Below are 23925 nucleotides of genomic sequence, written 5' to 3' on the forward strand. Positions count from 1 at the left end.
TTCTGGATATACATTATATTCCATATTTATTCAGAATATCATAATCAGTGCAAACAGAGAACTCTCTTCTCACCTGTAAAAGTTAAGTACAATACTGTAGGCTAGATACATGATATTTCAGTCAAGTCTTCAGTATTAGCTTGTAAAAAAAAATCTACAGTTATAGATATCCAATTTATCATACAAAATATATATACAAAAGCATAATTGTAGTGTAGAAAGATAAAGTTAACAAAATACAACTTATGTAATTTACTTTACACAAAAATGTATTCTAGTTAATTTTTTCCAAGAGCTTCACCAATTAGTCGAATAGCAATACTCTTGCCTTCATCTGTTTGAATGACAAGCAAAGCTTCAAATTTGCCTGCGGACTTCGGTTTGAACTGCACGGGCATGTTGATGTAATGCTGGGCTCTGGAAAGAGAGAGGCACATGACAGCGGCATGTCGTGACAGTACCTGCAACCCTGTCCCAGGCAGCACAGCGCCTGGCTCAGGTGTTGACGAAAGAGCTCGGTCAAGCCACATTCAGCTTAAATGTATTTATAATTTCTTTGATGCTATTATTTAACGAGAAAATGACACAAAGGAGAGAAAAATCTAAAATTGGATTAAAACAGTATTACATACATATATATTCCTGGCTATCCAGCAACTATTAATATACAAAAAGGAAAATAAGATGTCTAAACTATCATATATACAGTTTTATATTCTGCCTGCAAAAGCTATCTACCTAAGAAAGGGTTCGGGAACACCCTAACTGCCCGTTTTACTCAGTCCAGATAGCATATTGTACTGGAAAGATTAAAACAACTTGTCCCGGCCGGGCGCGGTGGCTCAAGCCTGTAATCCCAGCACTTTGGGAGGCCGAGACGGGCGGATCACGAGGTCAGGAGATCGAGACCATTCTGGCTAACACAGTGAAACCCCGTCTCTACTAAAAATACAAAAACTTAGCCGGGCGAGGTGGCAGGCGCCTGTAGTCCCAGCTACTCGGGAGGCTGAGGCAGGAGAATGGCGTAAACCCGGGAGGCGGAGCTTGCAGTGAGCTGAGATCCGGCCACTGCACTCCAGCCTGGGTGACAGAGCGAGACTCCGTCTCAAAAAAAAAATAAATAAATAAAACAACTTGTCCCAACCCTATCATTAATGGGCTGTGCAGGTTTTGCTCTAAAATTCATATGAAACTTTTTTTTGAGACGTAGTTTCACTCCTGACGCCCAGGCTGGGGTGCAATGGCACCCCACTTCGGCCTCCCGGGTTCAAGCAATTCTCCTGCCTCAGCCTCCTGAGTAGCTGGGATTACAGGCGCCTGCCACCGCGCCCAGCTAACGTTTGTGTTTTTAGTAGAGGCGGGGTTTCACCATGTCGGCCAGGCTGATCTCAAACTCCTGGCCTAAAGTGATCCGCCCGCCTTGGTCTCCCAAAGTGCTAGGATTACAGGCGTGAGCCACCACACTAGGCTCGAAACTTTCATCAAAAATACTCTAGAAACTTTACTTTCAGATTACAGTATATAGAGGCAGTGTATATATATACAGTATATATATACAGTATCTATATACAGTATATACTATATATATACAGTATATAGATACTGTATATATATACAGTATATAGTATATATATACAGTATATAGATACAGTATATATATACAGTATATAGAGGCAGTGTCCTATGGTTAAAAATAGTACTCTGGGAGGTTTGTTTTTGTCCCTAAAACTATGTCCTAAGAGTCTCAAAATACACCTCAAAATATGCAATTTAACAAGTTATTCACAGTGTGAATGAGGCTACACACGTATGACACACAGCCCATGTGATGTCATCAACCTCAAAGCTTAGCCGTTTTTAAGTGGACATTCTGAGCTCAGGGGAAGGAACTTCACCCCTTAGTCTTATCTCAGAGCTGTATGTTTTAAAGCCTGGCAACCAGAAGTGATGTACGTTTCGGTTTCCAGCATCTGTCCTGAAAAACCCAGCAGTGTCGGCTCTTGGGTGCACAAGAGTACACCGGGCACGAGGTTTAGAAAACAGCTTCAGTATTTCAAAGCCTTTTCCTGGATATAACTGATAATACAGATAACGTATGTTCTTAAATATATCTATATAGCGCAAAGGTGTGTATGTATATCTCTCTATATTTTTATTTAAAGGCTGGGTTATTTTTCCCAAATGCATTACACTTGTTTTACCATGTCAAAGATAACGTACTTTTTAAAAAAAATCTAATCTGGCCCATGGCATTAGCTACAATTTTCTGTTTCATGTTGGCGGTCAATACTTGGATATATATAGTACCATTTGCCTATTTAAGAGGCATTATAACGTATGAATTACTAAAAATAATAAAATATCCCAAAACAAATCTCTGGAAGAACTCATTATTAACAAATTTCATCACAGAATATAGAACTGTTCCATATTAAACTGAAAATTTAAGTCTACTGGGATTAAAATATATCATCTGCTTTAGAGTTACAGATACACGGAATAAACTGGAATGCAATTTAGAAAGAACTACAACATTTAATACAGCTATAGAACACTTCCAGCAAGATGGATATACTTTAAAAAGTACTTTGTAGTACTATTATTAAGAACTAATTTAATCTCCACACACACACACACACACACACACACACACACACACACACACACACGGGAAAAGGCAGTGGGAAAGTCCTCTGAACCCAGTGGGGAGGTCTAGTTCAGATCCTCTCTCTAGCTATGATGGATTTACCTGCAAAGGCACACAGAACAGAAACACATCTAGGGAGCAGAGAGGCCATCAGGCTGTGCACACCCAGCCCCCAGCTCCCTGCAGGCCCCATCTACGTGGAACCTACAAATTCTAGCAACTACACTTCTTTCTTTTCTTTCAAAACATTTTTTTTTTCAGATGGATTCTTGCTCTGTCGCCCAAGCTGGAGTGCAGTGGCGCAATCTCAGCTCACTGCAACCTGTTTCCCTGGTTCAAGCCAATCTCCTGACTCAACCTCCTGAGTAGCTGGGACTACAGGCATACGTCACCAGATCTGGTTACTTTTTTTTTTTTTTTTTTGAGACGGAGTCTCGCTCTGTTGCCAGGCTGGAGTGCAGTGGCACAATCTCGGCTCACTGCAACCTCTGCCTCCTGGGTTCAAGCAATTCTTCTACCTCAGCTTCCTGAGTAGCTGGGACTACAGGCGCCTGCCGCCATGCCCAGCCAATTTTTGTATTTTTAGTAGAGACAGGGTTTCACCATGTTGGCCAGAATGGTCTTGATCTCTTGACCTCATGATCTGCCCTCCCTGACCTCCCAAAGTGCTGGGATTACAGGCGTGAGCCACCGCATCTGGCCTACTTTTTGTATTTTTAGTAGAGGCAGGGTTTCACATGTTGGCCAAGCTGATCTTGAACTCCTGACCTCAGATGAGCCGCCCGTCTTGGCCTCCCCGAAAATGTTGGGATCACACGCGTGAGCCACCATGCCCGGCCCGAAACATTTTTTTAAAGGAACACTTTCTACAGAAAAAAAAAGCCAGTACATTAGCACATGCAAGGTAACACCATTATCAAAGAAACTGAAAAAGGTAATAAAATTTGTTCCCACACATAGGTGAGAAGTCACTGCAGCTCAATGATAACTCTGTTCCTTGGCTTGTCACTTTTCTAGGAACTGTCCTTCTCTCTCAAATGACAGGCAAGGTCTGCCAGGATTGTGCACCCTGCACTGTGCAAGGACATGAGGGCACAGTTGAGGTGAAACCTATTAGCTACCACACCTCAGCTGGGATTAGATGTGCATGAAAAAATAGGTTAAGAGAAAGATGCTTTTTGGGACTAAGTAGAAACATAAAAAAATTCTTTCAAAAAAGATAAGAAAGAGATCACTTAGAACCCTCAAAAAAGAACCCTTACAAAAAAACCTGTTAGCAATGTTTCCTTTTCCCTATCACCTTACTTACAATCTATCATACATTCGTGCTTACCGACCTCCGCACTGGGCAAAACCCCTGTGCCTTCCTGGGGGCACTCTTCTGCCTCCTTCAGCTGGAACCAGTTGACAGCCTACGAGGAACAGCCACTTTCCCGGGCTAGTGCCGGGGCTTACAGAGAGCAGCCCCACGGCTCCCGGGGCCTTGGAAAAAGTGCTTCTTTGTAAGTAAGTATCTCCTGTACCCTACAGATGACTATATTCCTATTATTACTTTGGAAATGTGTAGTTAATGGTGTCATAGAGCACAGGGTGATCTAACAAATGAAAACTGTGATTAACGAAAGGCTGGGAATTGCTTCTCAGGGCTTTAAGAACACAGATTTTGTTCCACTGCCAAGGCAAGCTAACTGTTGCTCTCATCTGGCAATTATGTTTTGTAAGCCTTTGTCTAAAGTCACAGTGTCTCGTGTTTGGGACAAATACAACAGCACACAATGCCGTAAGTGCCTATGACTTCAGTTCTGTGGTAAGAACTGTCACTGGGGTTCCTGTGGCATCTGCCTCTACTGTCCTGCTGCTTCTCCAAGATCAACACAGGCCATTCTCTGTTATAAAGGAGCCGGTGTTTCCACCTTTCTTTGCCTAAAATTTACTTAAAAAGTTTCCTGTAACCCAGAGTTTAGTTCATTTGGTTAAACAGATCACAGAATTAGTACTTCATACACACAATTTTCTTACTCATACTTTACCAAATTTACAATGAGCTGCTGCTATTAAAGCTATTGCTGAAATCGATACTATCATGCATTTACCCTCTAGCCCCATACTGATGGTATCGGTGAAGATTTTCTGGAAACTCACCATAATCGGAATAACTTAAGTGTCTGCCACTAATAAAGTATAAAATTATTTCATTCAAATTTATCTTCAAAGCATCAAAGTTTAAAAAGATTTAAATATGTTCAGAGTACAAACTATGCACCTTGCGATACTATTTTAAATGCTAACTTAATTGAACTGTCCAAATTTTGCTTAATTTAAAAATAGTTTCTCATGTTTCTAAGTTCCTTCTGATGCCATTAACATGACACAGGCTGCACAGGAAGGCAGTGCTGTAATCTGTGACTCTTAATTTCAAGCACTGGAACGGCAAGTCTACAAGTTCACGTCCACAAAAATGTCTACTTTTACATGACCAGCAAGAAACACATTTCATCTCTCAAAAGTGGTTTATAGAAAACAAGTTGAAGCTAAGCAAAATGTCATCTCATTTATAAATTTGAGCTTCTCATTAAAAATGTTCTAGGCATCTTTCAAAAATCCCCTTGTCTGATTCCCACTCGGCTGGTCTTGTCCCTACACTCCATGTCAGAAATAGACTCCGCCATCTGTAGCACTATTGTGATGAAATAGGTTTAGGTTCTTTCTCTGCAAAGAGTCAAATCTGAATTGGCCCACAAATTTTGGCAGAAAAGCAATTCTTTAAAAAAAATCTGTGAAGGCAAATTAAGCAAAGAATATAACATCAAAAAAGAATCTGAAATGACGACGTATTCAATAATGGAAGTTGGAAAATGAATGTTTGACTGCCGGGAAGTTTTGACTGCCTCATACCTAGCCATAAAATGGAGAACAGTGACATAAAGCTGCAATTTAACAAGTTATTTTAAATAATGATGCTTTATCAAAACTACAGATGAGGATGGGGTATATGTAAATATTCTTTTTTTAAAGTTGGTACTATTCAAGATAATTTTTTTAATGAAACTTTGTTTAGAAGCTTTGAAAAATATTTTATTTATTTATTTATTTATTTTTGAGACAGAGTTTCACTCTTGTTGCCCAGGCTGGAGTACAGTGGTGTGATCTCAGCTCACTACAACAACCGCCTCCCAGGTTCAAGCGATTCTCCCGCCTCAGCCTCCCAAGTAGCTGGGATTACAGGCGCCTGCCACCATGTGTGGCTAATTTTTGTAGTTTTAGTGGAGATGCGGTTTCATTATGTTGGCCAGGCTGGTCCAAACTCCTGACCTCACGTGACCCGCCTGCCTCGGCCTCCCAAAGTGCTGGGATTACAGGTGTGAGCAACCGCACCCGGCCTAAAAAAATATTTTTTAAGGTAAGAAGAGCTCCTTGAAATAAAAATCTAAAGTCCTTCCAATTTGTGACAGATGTATGCCAGTTTTTACAGAAGTATTCCATTGATCCACTGCATGTTCAAAAATATACCCTGCAAAACATTTTGCTGGTGAAGATGTGGGATGTGACCCAATCTGAGGAAGCAGAATGAATAATGCAGTTATGATAAAATTTGAGTTTAGATAATAACAGTGTTCAGGATAATTTATTCAGTATCTATTTGTACTCAGTTACTAAAAATAGTTACAACAATTAGAAATTTAAATGATCTTTTTCTGAATAAACTAATTGCCTCTGCAGTCGTGCTACCATGTATGTTAGTAGTTCCAACCTATTATTACACACACTAGAGCATCACTCACTAGTCTCAAATCAATTGGGGCAGCCTACAATAACTGGAGAGATCCACAGACTACTATGAGAGGAGAACTTGGAGAACAGAAGTTGGAAAACTTGAATTTGGCTGATTTTTAAACTTGGGCCTTTCTCTTCTATGTAGTTGTCACAGGGATTAAATGAAGACACACTGATAATAAAATGAGGTTCTATCAAAATCTGTAGAGTGAGCGCTGATGCATCCTGCCAGCCAAGGTCACCTACAGGGGAGATTTGATGATGATGATGATGATGATGATGATGATGAAGATATTGACACTGACACTTGCTATGTCTGGGCATTATTACCACATCTCTTATATTCCTCACAATTCTATGCTGTCAGTAGCTAGCATTGGCATCCCCATTTTACAAATAAGGAAATTGAGGCCAAAGAGTTTATCAAGTTTATAATTTTTAGATGTATTCATTGTTGAATTTTCAGAACTAAAATCTATAGTTTGTGCCTTCAGTCTCCTGGGAGCGAAAGGAAGGGTTTAGCCCTCAAGCATATTAAAATATTTTATAGTCCATAGAAGAAAGAGGTGGTGTGAGAGATAAAAGAATAAAAAGAAAGAGTAAGGTAGAAGGAACAGTCTTCAATCAAGCCATCTTTCCAGTATCCAGGGCTGTGAGTGAGCTTCAATTGTAGAGCACCACTGGTCTTAGTAAGTGAATAAATGGCAGGCCTAGAATGTTTGCAGAGTGGTCCAAATTTTCATAGAATAGAACATGTTTCTGGAATAGTCTCCTAATGCTAAAATGAGAGACTTTACAATAATTAAATGACTTAAAAGATTCAAAGATGAAATTAAAATTCTTCAGCATTAAGTCCAACAGAACCCTACTATTAAGTTCTAAATAACAATGACAACCCAGTTCGAGAGTTCAACCTAAACGTGCATCATATAGAAAAGAAAATTAGCAAGGATGATAAGAAAATGAGGCCCTGATTAAGAATAGTAAGCGGTGTCTGAAGAATGGCAACTGAAAAACACAATAAAAGTTTTCCCAATTAACCTGGAAAGGTTTTTGTCCCAATTAATGAAAATCTAAGTCCTTGACTCTCAGCGTACCAGTGAAATAACATTTGAAACAGGAATTACTCTAAAAGTCAAACTTATGATGATTACAGCTCTAAGATTTACGTGGCTGCAAATCCTGGGTGGGAGGAGTCACACCAGCCCAAATGCTGCGCCCTGCGGCACTGCTAAGTGCACCACGGACGGTCGGAGCTGTCCCCTGCAGGCTCCTTTTCTCTGCTTCTACTTGCGAACACTCATTTGATTAACGCTGTTCGGTGCTGGTGAGGAATCTGGAGGACCTGCAGCAGAGGAGACCTCACAAGCCCCAACTCCCAAGAAACAAAAGTCCTGCATCGCTGATGAGAACCCTGTGATCTGCGATATACTTACCTCAGAGAGTACTTGGAATGTTTGACATAGAATGGCTCTCTGGGACTCAAAAACTTCAGCTGGAATTTAATGGAAAACACTTATAAAGTTATGAAAATTAGATCTTTTAGCATATATAAGCATACCATGCATTTATTTATTACAGATACATTTCGTAAAATTAGGTATTGCCACAAAATTACGTAGGACAACAAATGCTAATGCAATGAAAACATATTTAGAAAATTTTAACATGAATTTAATCTAGTTTTAACTAAAGTAAAGGCTGTCCAGAAATATGTGTGTATAACAGTACAGAAGAAAAAGAAAAAGTTAAAATTTAAAATATAAAAACAAATTTTTGATTTTCAAGTAAAGGGTTATAAACTTCCAGTGAGTTTATTTTCAAATACAACATTAAGGAATTCTGGGGGGGATGGGAGCAGGGTCTTGCTCTGTCACCCTGGCTGAAGTGCAGTGGCACAATCATGGCTCACTGCAGCCTCACCCTCCCAGGCTAAAGCGATCCTCTCATCTCAGCCCCCACCCAAGTAGCTGGGACTACAGGTACGTGCCACCATGCCCTGCTAATTTTTTTTTTTTTTTGGTAGAGATGGAGTCTTACTATATTGCCCAGGTTGGTCTCAAACTCCCAGGCTCAAACAATCCCCCTGCCTTGGCCTCCCAAAGTCCTGAATTACAGGTGTCAGTCACTGCACCTGGCCTTATATTGCATTTTAAAAAATTACCTCATTACTACAACTTAAATATAGTCTGTAGAATCATCAGGAAAATGTTTGTTATCTGAGTTGAATGCATTTACTTTTCCAAAACCCATAGTAATATTTCCAACTTACCGAGTGTGTAATAAAAGAATTATTTCGCAGATTGACTTTGAGTGTCCGTGATTCCCCTACACTAGTCGGCAGGAACCTGTACACATCTTCTGGGGCATAAACTCCACGAGCAGTCACATCAAGCTGCCTGCTTTGGGAATTGATGTAAAAGTTAAGAATTTGAAATCTACAGTAACTTAAAACTATTTTTATATATTAAAATTATGTAGTATTGCCATTAATTTGTGTTTTTCCTGGCGATTTATTTTCAAATATAGGTTTTGTAATGACAACTTATCTAATTTACGTGAAGAAGATGACAGCAGGAATCCTCTCACGAAGTGTGCGGGGTAGGCCTCCCTCTCCTCACAGCCTGGGTCTCTACCGGCCAGAAGCCCAGTTTGTATGAAGGTGGCCCTTTACCTCAGTTCACTTCACCTGGCCCCTCACGCTGCAGTACCGACTGTACTTCACTATCACCGGGACACAGGCTGCTCCAAGCGCCTGATGCAGGTATGGCCTCCAGGCAATGTTTGCTGGCGGTGCCACTGGCTCTTGCCTGGGCTTCCTGAACCCTGCACATCTGCCTCCCCTTTCTCCGGCCACTCCCAGGTCTCCGCAGGCTCCCCTCCACCCCCAACTCTCTGTGCATCTGACCTTCCCCTCACAGGGGCACCCCCCAGCAGCCCTATCTATTCAGTCAATACACAATGGTCCCTCAGGATAGCTCAAACACCTTCAGTCTCCACAAATACAAAAATGAACTTGTGATTTTTGTCCTCAAACCTGATCCTCCACTTGTGTTTGCTGAATGGTATCCGGAAGCCGACCTTCTCACAGCCATCACCCTTCATCCAGTCCATCGCAGAGGCCCTCCTATCTCCAGTCTGCCCGTTCTCTTCCTATTCCTTGACACTATTTTACTCCTGGACTCCTTTAAAATAGCCCCTCCTTACCTCCATCCTATCAGTCACACCACAGCCAGGGGACTGTCCTATACACGCACACCTGATCATGTCACTCCCGGCTTCCCAGCTCTCCAGAAGAGCAACCACCTCCTAGGCCCAGCTCTGGCTTTGCCCCCCGACTCCCCTCTCACACTGAACTTCTCCTGGGAACTTCTCCCACCCTCCTCACCTAGGCCATTTCCACTCATCCTCCTCAACTTAAATGTCCCCTTTCAGGCAAGTCCTTCCCAGGTTTCACAGACCAAGTTGCCTCTGTAACTTCTCCCCGTTTCTTGTTTGTTTCCCCCCCAGCCGGTGTGAGCTGTGGGTTGGCGAGGCTGTGTCTCCAGAAGGGAGACGTGGAGGCATGGGGCTCAGAGAGCGAGAGAGAAGTGAGGCGTAACAGCCCAGAGGGAGTGTGCCAAGAACACGCATTCTTTAAAGGGCTCTAATTTCTTCCAAATGCATTATTGGCTCCCAAAAAATAAATGACTAAATTTATATTAAATTCAGCAGATATTTTACACATATTGTCTTTCCAGGCATCTTCCTCCAGAACTTAATTAGACCTAATTACTAATTAAGGATTATAAGAAATATTTTCATTAGGTATAATACTAAATAATATTCTCATTAAAGCTATATATGCAGCTGGTATAAGTTTTACATTTTAAAGCTTTTTAAGAATCTACTTTCATATGCTGTTTATGGGAACATAAAATGGTACAACTATTTAGGGAAAACTATTTGGCAGTTTATTTTAAAGTTTAACACATGGTTATCATGTGACCCGGCAATTTTGGGTAAAATTAGGTATTTTTACTCAAAAGAAATGAAAATGTATGTCATCTTCAGAAATGCACATAGAGTAATGTTCAAAGCACCTTAATTCATAAGAGTTCCAAATTATAAGACATCCAAAAGTCAACAGGAAAATGAATAAATTGTGACATGTTCATTTAATGGAATACCAAACAATAAAAAGAAATGAACTATAGGTACATTCAATAACATGAATGAATTCTTAAAAATAGTATGTGGAGAAAAAGAAGCCAGACACAAAGAATATATACATACATATGTATATATGTGAAGTTCAAGCAAAACGAATCTATGATGACAGAAATCAGAACAGGACAAATCTTGACTGCAAAGGGACAGGTAAGAAATTTTTGGGCGAGAGGAATATTCTGTATCGTGGTTGGGGTGCTGATAATACGCATATGAACTCAGGTAAAGTCATCAAGCATTTTACTGACTCTACTCCTCAATAAAGTACTGGTAAAAAAAAAACTCGTAAGAATGACAAAAACAACATACTCAGGTATGCGAGCAGAAGCCTCTGACACAGCTTGTCTTCGGGGCTTCACTAAATGATTGATTTTAATGAGGGAATCCGTGGAAAGGGGTGCGTTTTCAGGCTCATTTTCTGCTTCGATGCTCTGTACAGAAAAATCACAGGATAAGGAAGAAGAAATAAAAACTAAGAAACTATATGGACATTTACTTATTTGAACTCTACCATTTCCTTTAAAAATTTTTAAAAGGAGATTTAAGATTTTTAAATCCCCTATATTGCAAGCTCTGTACTCTGTACTGCCTGGTTCCTCTCTCTCTCTTTCATGTGCCCACATGCATGCATGATGCACACGCACACAGAGTTTCTTACATGATTAAGTCAAACATGGGTTTCATGGGCTGTATGAACAATACAGCCAAACCCAGACATCAAACATGCCAATTAATACAGACAAACAAGAAAATTAGGATTATGGGATTATATTCTGCATTTTCAGGCCAATTTTTCTTGTTAATTTCCTTTCTGTTTTTAAAATACACACAATGATTTACTTAAATTCAGTGTACTACTCACCTGTCCAGAGAGCTGGAATCTCAAAGTGTGTTTCATGTGAGGCTCCTTAAGAGGGTGACATTCAACATCCCAAAACTGGGCATAATCCCCTCTACCTCTGGGCAAAAATGTGATGGAGACCTACAAAATACACACAGGAGAGAAACTGAGACACTGATCATTCAACACAGTGGCAGCTAGATTACCAGTTCGAAGACTTGGTATGTAAAAATTAAACGAACAAATGCTTTTGCACTGGCTAGTTTTCCCACTAATTGAAAGAATTTGGACAATTTCATTTCTAACAGGTTACTATACCAGATCCAAAACACTTTTTGCTTAAGGCTTTATATGACATATTCCTTAAAATGTACAATAAATGCTTTACTGTGGGGGGGACATGTTATCAGAAAGCACTAAAGCTGTCAAGTACAACACCTACACGAGGAAGGTCCAACCACAGACTCGCAATTGTCTTCCCTCGAATGCTTATGGAACCCTCTGCTGGCCAAGCAGTACCAGGACAAAGGCCTCACAGCGGCCAGGAGCTGTGGAAGATGGACAACAGGGAGGGGGGCGGCGGCTACAGGAGGCAGAACAAGACAAGTATCAGACACTCCACAGTGGCAGCTCGCATTATGATTAGCTTCCAAATGTCAGTCACAGCCAGTGACCCTGGGCACATAGCTCAGTGATAAACACACCCTGCATGTGTACAATCTGTAAAAAGCTCAATCATGGGACAATTGTAATGTTTAAAAACAGCATTTTATAACAGTTACCAATATTAAGAGCCTTAGCTTTATCAAATAATTTAGTGTTGATAATACTGATCACTTAACAATCAATCAGTTAACAATGAATCAGGTTAACCATGAATCAGTATTTCTGAGTCTGGACTTAAACATTAAAACACGTAAGTGGCCTAATTTCTGCCCACGCAGAACCTTAAACGTAATAACCCAGTCAGCCTGAGCTCAAGGCTTTTGAGAGCCTGGAGGCAAAAGTAGGACTGGTCAGGGAGAAGAGAGTATCTGACTAGAGAATTACACCACTATGGACCTGGACTCTGAGAAGATGAAGGAAGGAAAGGGTAAAACCAAAGGAAAGGGTAAAAACCACCACTGGGCACTACGGGACTACAAAATCCTAACTATACCCCTTCAAATACCAAAAACACAAGAGAACAGAGGAGGGGAAAACCAGTATTACTGCATGTTACACCCTAGGCACATACTGGGAACTCTTAACACTCAGTATCTCAGCTAATCCCTTAGCAAGCACACTCCACTTTCTCTCTGTAGATCTGCATATCCTAGACATTTCACATAAACAGAATCACACATCTGTAGGCTTCTGTGACTGGCTTCTCTCACTTAGCACAATGTTTTCAAGGTTCATCCATCTGGATATAGCATGTACCAGTAACTCCATTCCTTTTCACTGCCAAATAATGTTTCATTTTACAGATATACCAGATTTTGTTTATCAATCCATCAGACATTTGGGTGGTTCCCACTTTTTTGTCTACTATGAGTAACACTGCTGTGAACACGTTTTTGTTTGAAAATCTGCTTCAACTTTTCTAGTGTATATCCAAAGGTGGAACTGCTGGGTCATACAGTAATTCTACGTTTGGCTTACTGAGAAACTGCCCAATTATTTTCCACAGCGGCTGTACCATTTCACATTCCCTCCAGCAATGCATGAGGGCTCCAATTTCCCCACATCCTCACCAACACTTGTTATTTTCTGTTTTTCTAAAACTCACAGCCATCTTAGTAGGTGTTAAGTGATACTTTATTTCTTGTTTTGATTGCATTTTGCTAATGACTAGGAATTCTAAGCATCTTCTCACATGTTTATTGATCACTTGTATGTTTTCTTTGGGAAAATGTCTATTCAAATCCTCTGCTCATTTAAAAAATTGGGCCATTTGTCTTTTTACTGGGTTGTAAGAGTTCTTCACGTATTCTGGATACAAGTCCTTTGTCAAAAATATCATTTGCAAATTTTTGTCCCTATTCTGTGTCTTTCATTCTCTTGATGGTTTTGTTTGAAGCACAAATGTTTTTGGTTTTGATAATTCACCTATTTTCTCTTTTGTGGCTTGTGCTTTACTGGTGTCAAATCTAAGAAACCAGTGCTTAACCTAAGGTCATGAAGATTTATTCCTATGTTGTTTTTTAGAGGTTTTATAGCTTTAGGTCTAATGTTTATGGTCTATGGTCGATTTTCAGTGAATCTCTGTACATGGTACTAGGTAAGTGTGATGATTAATATTAGGTGTCAACTCAGGCCGGGCGCGGCGGCTCATGTCTGTAATCCCTGCACTTTGGGAGGCCAAGGCAGGCGGATCACATGGTCAGGAGATCGAGACCATCCTGGCGAACATGGTGAAACCCCGTCTCTACTAAAAATACAAAAAATTAGCCGAGCGTGGTGGTGGGCGCCTGTAGTCCCAGCTACTTGGAGGCTGAGACAGGAGAATCACTTGAACCCGGGAGGCAGAGGTTGCAGTGAGCCAAGATTGAACCACTGCACTCCAGCCTGGGCAACAGCGCGAGACTCCATCTCAAAACAACAACAACAACAAAACCCCACAAATACTAGGTGTCAACTCAATTGGATAGAAGCAGGCCTAGATGGCTGCTAAAGTATTGTTTCTGGGTGTGTCTGTGAGGGCGCTGCCAGAGGAGACTGACACTTGAGTCTGCGAATTGAGAGAGGAACGCCCACCCTAATGTGGGTGAGCGCATCCAATCAGCTGCCAGCAGGCTAGGAGGAGGCGGGCGGAAGAACGTGAGATAACCTTGCTTGCTGAGTCTCCTGGCTTTCGTTTTTATCCCGTGCTGGATGCTTCCTTCTGTTCCTCCTGCCCTTGGAAATCAGACTCCAAGTTCTTCAGCCTTTGTGCTTGGTGTTTGGCCAGGGGCCCTCTGACAGTTTGGCCACAGACTGAAGGCTGCACTGTTGGCTTCCCTCTCTTGAGGCTTTTAGACTCAGACTGAGCTGCTACTGGGCTTCTCTCTTCCCCAGCTTGCAGATGGCCTATCGTGTGACTTCGCCTTGTGATCGTGTGAGTCAGTTCTCCCTAATAACCTCCTTTTCTTTTTCTTTTTTTGAGACACAGTCTAGCTCTGTCGTCCAGGCTGGAGTGCAGTGGCGCGATCTCGGCTCACTGCAAGCTCCGCCTCCCAGGTTCACGCCATTCTCCTGCCTCAGCCTCCCAAGTTGCTGGGACCACAGGTGCCGCCACCACAACCGGCTAAGTTTTTGTATTTTTAGTAGAGACGGGGTTTCACTGTGTTAGCCAGGATAGTCTCGATCTCCTGACCTCGTGATCCGCCCGCCTTGGCCTCCCAAAGTGCTGGGATTACAGGCGTGAGCCACCGCGCCCGGCCAATAACCTCCCTTTCGTATATACATATATCCTATTAGTTCTGTCCCTCTGGAGAACCCTAATACAGTAAGAGTCTACCCTAATTCTTTTTTTTTTTTTTTTTGAGACAGAGTCTCTCTCTGTCGCCCAGGCTGAAGTGCGATGGCACCATCTCGGCTCACTGCAAGCTCCGCCTCCCGGGTTCACACCATTCTCCTGCCTCAGCCTCCCGAGTAGCTGGGACTACAGGTGCCCGCCACCACGCCTGGCTAATTATTTGTATTTTTTAGTAGAGACGGGGTTTCACTGGGTTAACCAGGATGGTCTCAATCTCCTGACCTTGTGATCCACCCGCCTCGGCCTCCCAAAGTGCAGGGATTACAGGCGTGAGCCACCGGGCCGGCCAGTTTACTCGAATTCTTTTGCATGTGGCTATCCAGTTCTCCCAGGCACTATTTGTTGAAAAATATTGTTTCCCCATTGAACTGTCTTGGTGCCCTTATTAAAAAAAAAAAAAAAAAAAAAAAATCAATTAACTATAAATATTAGGGTTTATTTTGGGACTCTCAATCCTATTCCATAGTTCTATGGTACCGTCAAAACCACACTGTTTTGTATAATGTGGCTTTGTAGTAAGTTTTGAAAACACGGAGTGTAAAATCCTCCAACTTTGTTCTATTTCAAGATTGTCCGATTATTCTAGGTCTCTTGTATATCTATATAGATTTCAGAATCAGTCTTTCAATTTTAAAACAAAAGTCAGATGAATTTATTTTTAAATTAGTTTTTCTGTGTTTTATTTAACTAAATTTAGATTAATTACAACTACCATTTCACATTCCCTCCAGCAATGCATGAGGGCTCCAATCTTAGAATGAACAAAGAATAAAGTGGGCTTAGATTTTGGTGCAATTTTTTTGCAGGGCAGGGGACAAAGTTATACAATGGTATAAGGTGTATAAATTCACAGGACAACCCGTAAAGACCATTTTGGAAAACATATTTGAGGGGTTTGTGAAAGAGGCATTTAAAAAATCTTTGATATTTAAGTCATTCTTTTTCTAACACATTTATTTACCTTTAATTCTTTAAAAATTTTTTTGAATTTTTGATTAATCTCATTCTGCTAGATTCTCATGTGACAAATGCTTTTTATGTAAAATTGTCTCTTTCCTGCTGTGGTCAATTTTGCCAAAGGTTTGTCTATTATTATTATTTTTTCCAAAAAAGCAGCTTTGGAGATGTTAATCTTCTCTCATTTCTTTGTTTTTAATTTCACTATGTTTTGCTTTAGAACTTTTTTTCTTTCTTTGGATTTATTATTTTCACCATTCTTCAACTCACTGCTTAGCTCATTAATTTCAATTTTTTTTCTTTTTAAAATAGATGCATGACACCTATATCTTTACCACTATGGGCCCATTGTTGTTCCTTTTTTCTTTTCCAACTTTTACTTTAGATTCAGGGAGTACATGTGCAGGTCTGTTACCTGGGTATACTGCACGATGCTCGGGTGTGAGGAATGAATGATCCCATCACCCAGGTACCCAATCGTTAATTTTTCAGCCCTTTTCCCCCTTCCAGTAGTCCCCAGTTTCTATTGCTGTCATCTTTATGTCTATGAGTACCCAATATTTAGCTCCAACTTGTAAGTGAGAAAATGTGGCATTTGGTTTTCTATTCCTGTGTTAATTCATTTAGGATAATCACCTTCAGCTGTATCCATGTTGCTACAAAGGACGTGATTTGATTCTACGGCTGCACAGTATTCCATGATATACATGTACCAATCTACCATTTCTTTATCCAATCCACGGGTGATCAACAGTGGATTGATCCATGCCTCTGATACTGTGAATAGTGCTGTGATGAAGGTGCAAGTGCATGTATCTTTTTAGTAGAACAATTTGCTTTCTTTTGGGTATATATCCAGTAGTGGGATTGCTGGGTTGAATGGCAGTTCTAAGTTATTTGAGAAATCTCCAAACTGGTCTCCACGGTGGCTGAACTAATTTACATTCACACTAAGTGAATGTAAGATGCAGACTTGCTAGCATCTATTGTTTTTTGACTTTTTATTTTATTTTTTTGAAGACAGAGTCTCACCCTGTCACACAGGCTGGAGTGCAGTGGTACAATCTCGGTTCACTACAACCTCTGCCTCCTGGGTTCAAGCAATCCTCCCACCTCAGCCTCCCAAGCAGGTAGGACTACAGGTGCGTGGCACCATGCCCAGCTAATTTCTGTATTTTTTGCAGAGACAGAGTTTCGCCATGTTGCCCAGGCTGCTGACTTTTTAATAACGGCCATACTGACGGCTGTGAGATGGTATCTCATTGTAGTTTTGATTTGCATTTCTTGTTGATAAGTGATTGGAGCATTGTTTCATGTTTGTTGGCTGCTTGTATGTCTTCTTCTGAGAAGTGTCTGTTCATGTCGTCTGCTCATTTTTAATGGGGTGAATTGTTTTGGGCTTGTTCAATTGTTTTAAGTTCCTTATAGATCCCGGGTATTAGACTTTTGTCAGATGTACAGTTTGTGAATGTTTTCTCCTCTTCTGTAGGTTGTCTGTTTACTCTGTTGATAGTTTCTTTTGCTGTGCAGAAGCTCTTTAATTAGGTCCCATTTGTCAATTTTTTTTTTTTTTTATTACAGTTGCTTTTGAGAATTTAGTCAAAAATTCTTTCCCAAGAACAAAGTCCAGAATGGTGTTTCCTAAGTTTTCTTCTAGGATTCTTACAGTTTGAGGTCTTATGTTCAAATATTTAATCCACCTTGAGTTAATCTTTGTACGTGGTGAAAGGCAGGGGTCCAATTTCATTCCTCTCCATATGGTGAGCCAGCTATTCCAGCACTGTTTATCGAATAGGGAGTCCTTTCCCCACTGCTTATTTTTGCTGAGTTGTTGAAGATCAGATGGTTGTAGGTGTAGGTGTGTGGCTTTATTTCTGGGTTCTCTATTCTGTTCCACTGGTTTATATGTCTGTTTTTGTTTTGCTAACATGCTGTTACGGTTACTGTAGCCTTATAGTATAGTTTTAAGTCAGGTAGCACGATGCCTCCAGATTTGTTCTTCTTGCTTAGGACTGCTTTTGTTATTCAGGTTGTTTTTTTGGCTTTGTATGAATTTTAGCATAGTTGTTTCCAGTTTTGTGAAAAATGACATTGGTAGTTTGATAGGAACAGCATTAACTGTAGACTGCTTTGGGCCCAGCTTGGGTTTTGACTGGGACTGTGTTGAACATGTAGACCAATTTAGGGAGTGCTGCTGCCTTAACAAGGTTAAGTCTTCTGATCGACTGACACGGGATGTCTTTCTTGTTGGGTTTCTTTTTGTGATACCTCCTCATATGCTGAACTCTATTCGAGCGGTGTGTTTATCCCGCCTCGTACGCTGAACTCTATTCGAGCAGTGTTTATCCCGCCTCGTACGCTGAACTCTATTCGAGCGGTGTGTTTATCCCGCCTCGTACGCTGAACTCTATTCGAGTGGTGTGTTTATCCCGTTCTGCTTTGCTTCGGTTGTGGTTTGGGAAACGAACTAAACTACACGTGTAGAACTGTGTGTCTTTCCAAAAAAAGTGAGAAACCCTCTGAAAGGCTGTTATACAGACCCAGTAAAGTGTGTAGTTTGCAACAACTGCTACAGCTGCTTCAAGATTCTTTTACGGTCATTTCTGAGGTCACAGCTACATTCTATAACTTACTTTCAGTCTGAATGTCTAATAAATGAGCCAGTGAGCTTCAGCAATTAGAATGAAAAAGTATATTGCTGAGGCCAGGTGGGGGATTAGTGTTATTAGGAGATATTTGAAGGGAATATGTCAGGTATAGAAATGAATTAACATTTAAGAGGGTCATAGTAGCTGGAGGGATCTGTCACCCATGAAGATACACTGCTGACTATGCCACAAACACTGAACTGTTTTTGGGTAATGGCAGGTTTTTCTGGCTACGGCTGATAGACAAAACTCTCATCTCCATCAGTGTAGTACGACTGTAAGCACGGCAGTCTGTGGTCTTTACTGCTAAGTGCGCCACTTTGTTTAGCGGACTGCTCTTCACACTGAGACTGCCTGCTACAGCACACTGTGAGCGAGGCAGGCTCTTCTCTTGGGTGCACACTGCTCTGGGTGAAACAAGCTACATGGGTGGAATCAAATGAGGCACTTCCTGGACAATTTACATGATGTTCTTACTAACTTTCTGCCTATGGAAAAAACATCGAAACCTACTTTTTGGATCCCATGGCTTTCCAGTAGACCAGAAATAGGAGAACATCTGAATGCTGCATAGGTGGCTCTAAAAACGTCTCCACTTTCATCAACTCCCTGCAAAGCAATCATTTAAACAAATTAAAAAGCATAAAGCCAACGGATCAATCCCACAGAGACACTATTACCTCTACGGCTGCTGAGAACACACCACCACACTTAGCAGTGGAAAAGGAGAACGCAAGGTATTCCCAAAATGGAAGTGCTACCTGACTGAGCTCTGCAGAAGGCCATCATGCTGACTCACATCACCAAAGGAGAGGTCACACAAGGCGACTTTTATCAGTTCCCTGGCTATAGTGATCTTTATGGTGAGGCTCACAATGTCAAACAACTATCTTTTGCTCAAAGACTCTGAAGACCCTGTTGAAAGTGCATTTTAATAACTTATGCAATACCAGTTTTTAATTTGTATTTACTTATTTTTTTAAGACAGGGTAATACCTGCTCTGCTGCCTAGGCTGGCGTGCAGTGGCGCAATCATGGCTCACTGCAGCCTCGACAGCCTGGGCTCAAGCGATCCTCCCACCTCAGCCTCCCAAGTAGTTTTTAATTTTTTCACAGTAGGTCCAGAAACTGTTTTTTGTACACATTTGGTTAGTATTATGGCTCAAAACTGTTACTATCACACAAAATATATGGCAGAGACCACAGCCCTGTTCTAAACACCACCAATGACAAACCCACTGAATTCAGGCGGTGCCCTGGTGGAGACTACTGCCACAGACAGTAGGCTGCCACTCACTGGCAAAGAGTGCTCAGCTCCCTTTCCTGCACCACTGGCTGGGAACATACGACAGCACTCAGAACATGAGGGGAAAGCCATGCATGTGTACATACAATGCTCAGAAATACGGTTTTTATGTATTTCTCAAAATAAAGTTATTTCAGATAAAATTAGGGCTAGGAGACAGCATTAAATGGAGCAAACATGTATTTCCACACATATTCTCTAATTTGACTCTCAAAACCATCTTGTGAAAAAGACTGGGCATATCTCATCCTCATCTAAAGAGAAAACCAACTAAATGAATTGGTGGAACAAATAACCAGCAAGGCCAGGTGCAGCAGCTCACACCTGTAATCCCAACACTTTGGGAGGCTGAGGTGGGAAGATCGCTTGAGGTCAGGAGTTCGAGACCAGACTGGGCAGTGAAGTGAGGCTCCATCTCTACAAAAAAACAAAAAGTTAGCTGGACGTGGTGGTACACACCTGTGGTCCCAGCCACACGGGAAGCTGAGGCTGGAGGATCACTTGAGCCTGGGAGGTTGAGGCTACAGTGAGCAGTGTTCACACCACTGCACTCCAGCCTGGGCGACAGAGCAAGACTTTTGTCTCAGAAAACAAACAAGCAAATAACCAATAATATCAACCTATGCTCATAGTCAGTTTTTAGAACGTCCTGGAAAAAGTTTAAACATTAAAACGATTATATCTGAGGCAGTCATGACTGACCTTGACATAAGGTGGAGCTAAAGATGACAGATGCCATTTCACGTCTGTGGTGCCGTGATTCTCGAGTTCCAGACAGCTCTCTAAAAGGAACACATATATCATAACCCAAACCCAGAGAGACTGGAGAACAAGCAGATGACTGTGACAGGCCTTACTACCTCATACTGGGGTTAAAAGAACCCAATCACTAGATCCCTAAAGGAGTTCAACAAGAACCACAGTATTTTCTTAAAAAATCAGGTATGTTAGATAGTCTGTTTTAGGTTTTATTACAAGTATAATGCAAAGATACCAAGGGGCTTATGCAGAGGAGCAATGAGATGATTTACATTTTTAAAGCGTTACAGACTGCTCTGCAGAAAAGATACTGCAAGGCATTGAAGTGGACAAGGAAGCCCAGGTAAGTCATGGCTGCAGCAGTTTGGCTGTGAGATGACGCACAGGGTGACTGCCTCCAGCTTGGACAGTGGCAAAGGGGAGAAACAGACATGGGCATGTGTGGCCTTTACTTGGAAGACAGGCTTCACAGGACTTGCTGATGGACTGAGTGGGAAGAGGGAGGAAGAAGAGAACTCAGAAATAACAACCGATGAACAGACAGTGGTGCCACCTACTGCCATGGTTGAGCCTGGAGGAGGTGTAGGGCTTCTCTTGGGCATACCACACCTGATGTGCCCATGAGACGCCCACACGTGGGAGCCAAGCAGGCACCGGGGTGTGATGCCTGGGCCCCAGCACATGGGAAGTCATGAGAGCCACAGGCCACAGGCCACAGGCCATCATCACACAGGGGAACACAGAGAGAGAAACGCACAGGGAGGCCGGGCCGGGACCCTGCCAGTCTTCAGAAATCGGGGAGAGGAGTCAACAAGGGATCAGAGCAGGAGCAGGTGAGGCAGGAAAACTTGAGCCCCAGGGCATAGCAGCTGCACGGAGGAGTCCTCCAACGTGGAGGAGCAGTCGACAGTGCTGGGAGGTCAAGTCAACCAAGACACAAAACAGACCCTGGATTTGGCACATGGAGCTCTTAAGTGACCTCCACAGGATGGGGTTCTGGGCATGAGGTGACGGCAGCCAAAGCCTAAGGAAGTGAGGGCAGGGGGCTGCTGAGACGGGGGAAGCCACAAGGAAAGGGTGTGGGGGCCAAGGAAGATGCTTCTTAACCCGGTAATGGTGGAGTATACTGGGTGCTGGTGGAGACGCATCAACAAGGAGGGAGAAGCTGATGGCTCTGGAGAGAGAGGGGACCACAGGAAGCCCCCGAAAGGTGAGAAGGGACAGGCCCGGTTCCAGGCAGAGGGTTCATCTGTGACGGAAACAGAAGCCGTTCACTGAGTCTCAGGGCCTCTCTATTTTTCATGTGTGAGGCAAAGTCAAGGGTTAGGAAGAGTGACAGCAGGAGCAGGGGAGCGGGCAGAAGCTCCCAGAGGAGAGAAGGGCCCCCAGTTGCGGGGGTGGCGGGAGCTGCAGGACACACACAGAGGAGCAGAGGCAGCAAAGCCTCAGGTGGAGGGGCACCAGGAACCCCCAGCAAGGCGGAGCAGCTCCCTCCAGCGTGGTTTCACTGCAAGGGTGGAGGCAGGAGGAGCCAGGCTCCTGGGACAAGCCAGGGTTGGGATCTTGCCAGGCAGGAACAGAGAGGGAGAGGAGCACCCCACAGTCACGGAAGCCTGGGAAACAGCAACTATAAGGACAGACTCAGGAGTCCAGGGAGTGACAAGAGGAGAGGGGCATGGGCAGGCTGGGAGAGAGCACAAAACAGGCAGGGCCCTCAGGCAGGGGGGGTCTCAGGGAGGACAGAGAACTGCTGTGAGCCCTGGGTGAGTGAGCTGAAGAGATGGGTGACAGTCAGCAAGTGCCAGGCTCAGAGTGGGGAGCTCCAGAGTTGAACAACAAGGTATGGGAAGAAGACCATGGAAGCAGGAGGCTGAGGCTGGGGGTAGACAACATCAATGGAGAGGCAAGGAGTTAGAGGGCCAGGCAAGAGATGCACCCATATCATTTCTAACAGGTCCCCCGACAACACTGCTCATTTAGCCTGAGCTAGCAGTGAGAGAGACAGACAGGGACAAAAAGAAATGATCTCAGGACTCTTGAGGAATGTCAGCAATACAGAGTGCCTGACGGACAACAAACAGCATGCTAACTGCTGTACATGTACCACTGAACACAAATGCTCCTCACGTCCCAATAAACCCATCCTAAGTTGCAATGAACCTAAGTGAAAAACGCATTTAATCCCCCTAACCTACCCAACATCATAGCTTAGCCGAGCCTGCCTGAAACGTGCTGAGAACACTTACCTGAGCCCACAGATGGGCAAATCCTCTAACACAAAGTTCGTTTGATAACACGGGGTGGACTATCTCATGTCACTTACTGAAGACAGTGCACTACAGAATACAGTATCCGCTGTTCACCCTTGTGATCGCGGCTGACTAGAAGCTTTGGCTCAGGGTTGCCGCCGCTCAGAATCACAAGAGGGTGCAGCACCATGTGTCGCTACCCAGGGCAAGGTCAAAAATCAAAGTGCAATTTTCATTGAATGCACATGGCTTTCACACCACCACTAGGTCAAAAAATGGTAAATCGAGCCACCGTAAGTCAGGGTCTGCCCATATAGGAATTACTGAATTTATCCTCGAAGCCTTCTCTGGAAGGAGTTAATTCCAAAGGCCATTTTACAAACGGGGAAACTGAGCAAGTCTACTGGACCTGTCTGGAGCCTCAAGGTCACGTGAGTCAGTGATGAAGCCGGGCTCCACCACTGGCCTGCCTTCTTCATCTGCTAACTTATTAACAACTGTGGTCAAGGATCTTGTGAGAGTTGCACAGGAAAGATTCTGACCATCAAATAAAACCTAGGATTCCTGGAATACACACAGTTAGTAAATGCCAAGATTTCACATTTCAAGATTGTTTAGATCCCAAATCCAGCCCATCATGGAAATGATTGCTAGTGACCACTTTCCCCCTGAAGGAGGAGGAAATCTGTATTTATCACCAACTTATTATGGCTAAGAATTAAGCATAGACTCAATATATCAGCAGACATTTGAATTACATAATTTTGTGATACAATACCTGAAGTTTCACCAGGTTCTGTTGTAGAAAAAGTAATACTCTTCTTTCTTATTTCAACTTTTGTGGAAGGCGGTTTTGTCATTGGTTTCACCAAATGACTGACTGCAGGCTCAGATATTGGGGAAAGAATTCCAAATGGTTTGGAGGTCAAACGAGTTAAAAGTTCCACCTGAGTTAAATCTTCTCGAATCTGAACTTTCACAATTTTCTGAAATGAGCCAAAGACAGGGATAAGCTACAAAAAACGTACCTATCATT

General features: G+C 42.5%; 1 protein-coding gene across 1 annotated transcript in view; it reads right to left on the reverse strand.

The window, feature by feature from the left end:
- CEP192 (centrosomal protein 192) overlaps positions 1-23925 on the reverse strand; it is a 140625-nt gene continuing 116700 nt past the window's right edge. The window contains exons 38-45 of the mRNA XM_025365559.1: positions 23668-23875; positions 20584-20663; positions 19089-19184; positions 11493-11612; positions 10940-11061; positions 8694-8820; positions 7858-7916; positions 1-417 (exon numbers count right to left, since the gene is read on the reverse strand). Coding sequence (XP_025221344.1) covers positions 279-417; positions 7858-7916; positions 8694-8820; positions 10940-11061; positions 11493-11612; positions 19089-19184; positions 20584-20663; positions 23668-23875 — 951 coding nt within the window. The 3' untranslated portion in view covers positions 1-278. The remainder of the gene's footprint in view (positions 418-7857; positions 7917-8693; positions 8821-10939; positions 11062-11492; positions 11613-19088; positions 19185-20583; positions 20664-23667; positions 23876-23925) is intronic.

The sequence above is a fragment of the Theropithecus gelada genome, chromosome 18 (genome assembly GCF_003255815.1).
Source record: "Theropithecus gelada isolate Dixy chromosome 18, Tgel_1.0, whole genome shotgun sequence".
NCBI classification, from domain to species: Eukaryota; Metazoa; Chordata; class Mammalia; order Primates; family Cercopithecidae; genus Theropithecus; species Theropithecus gelada.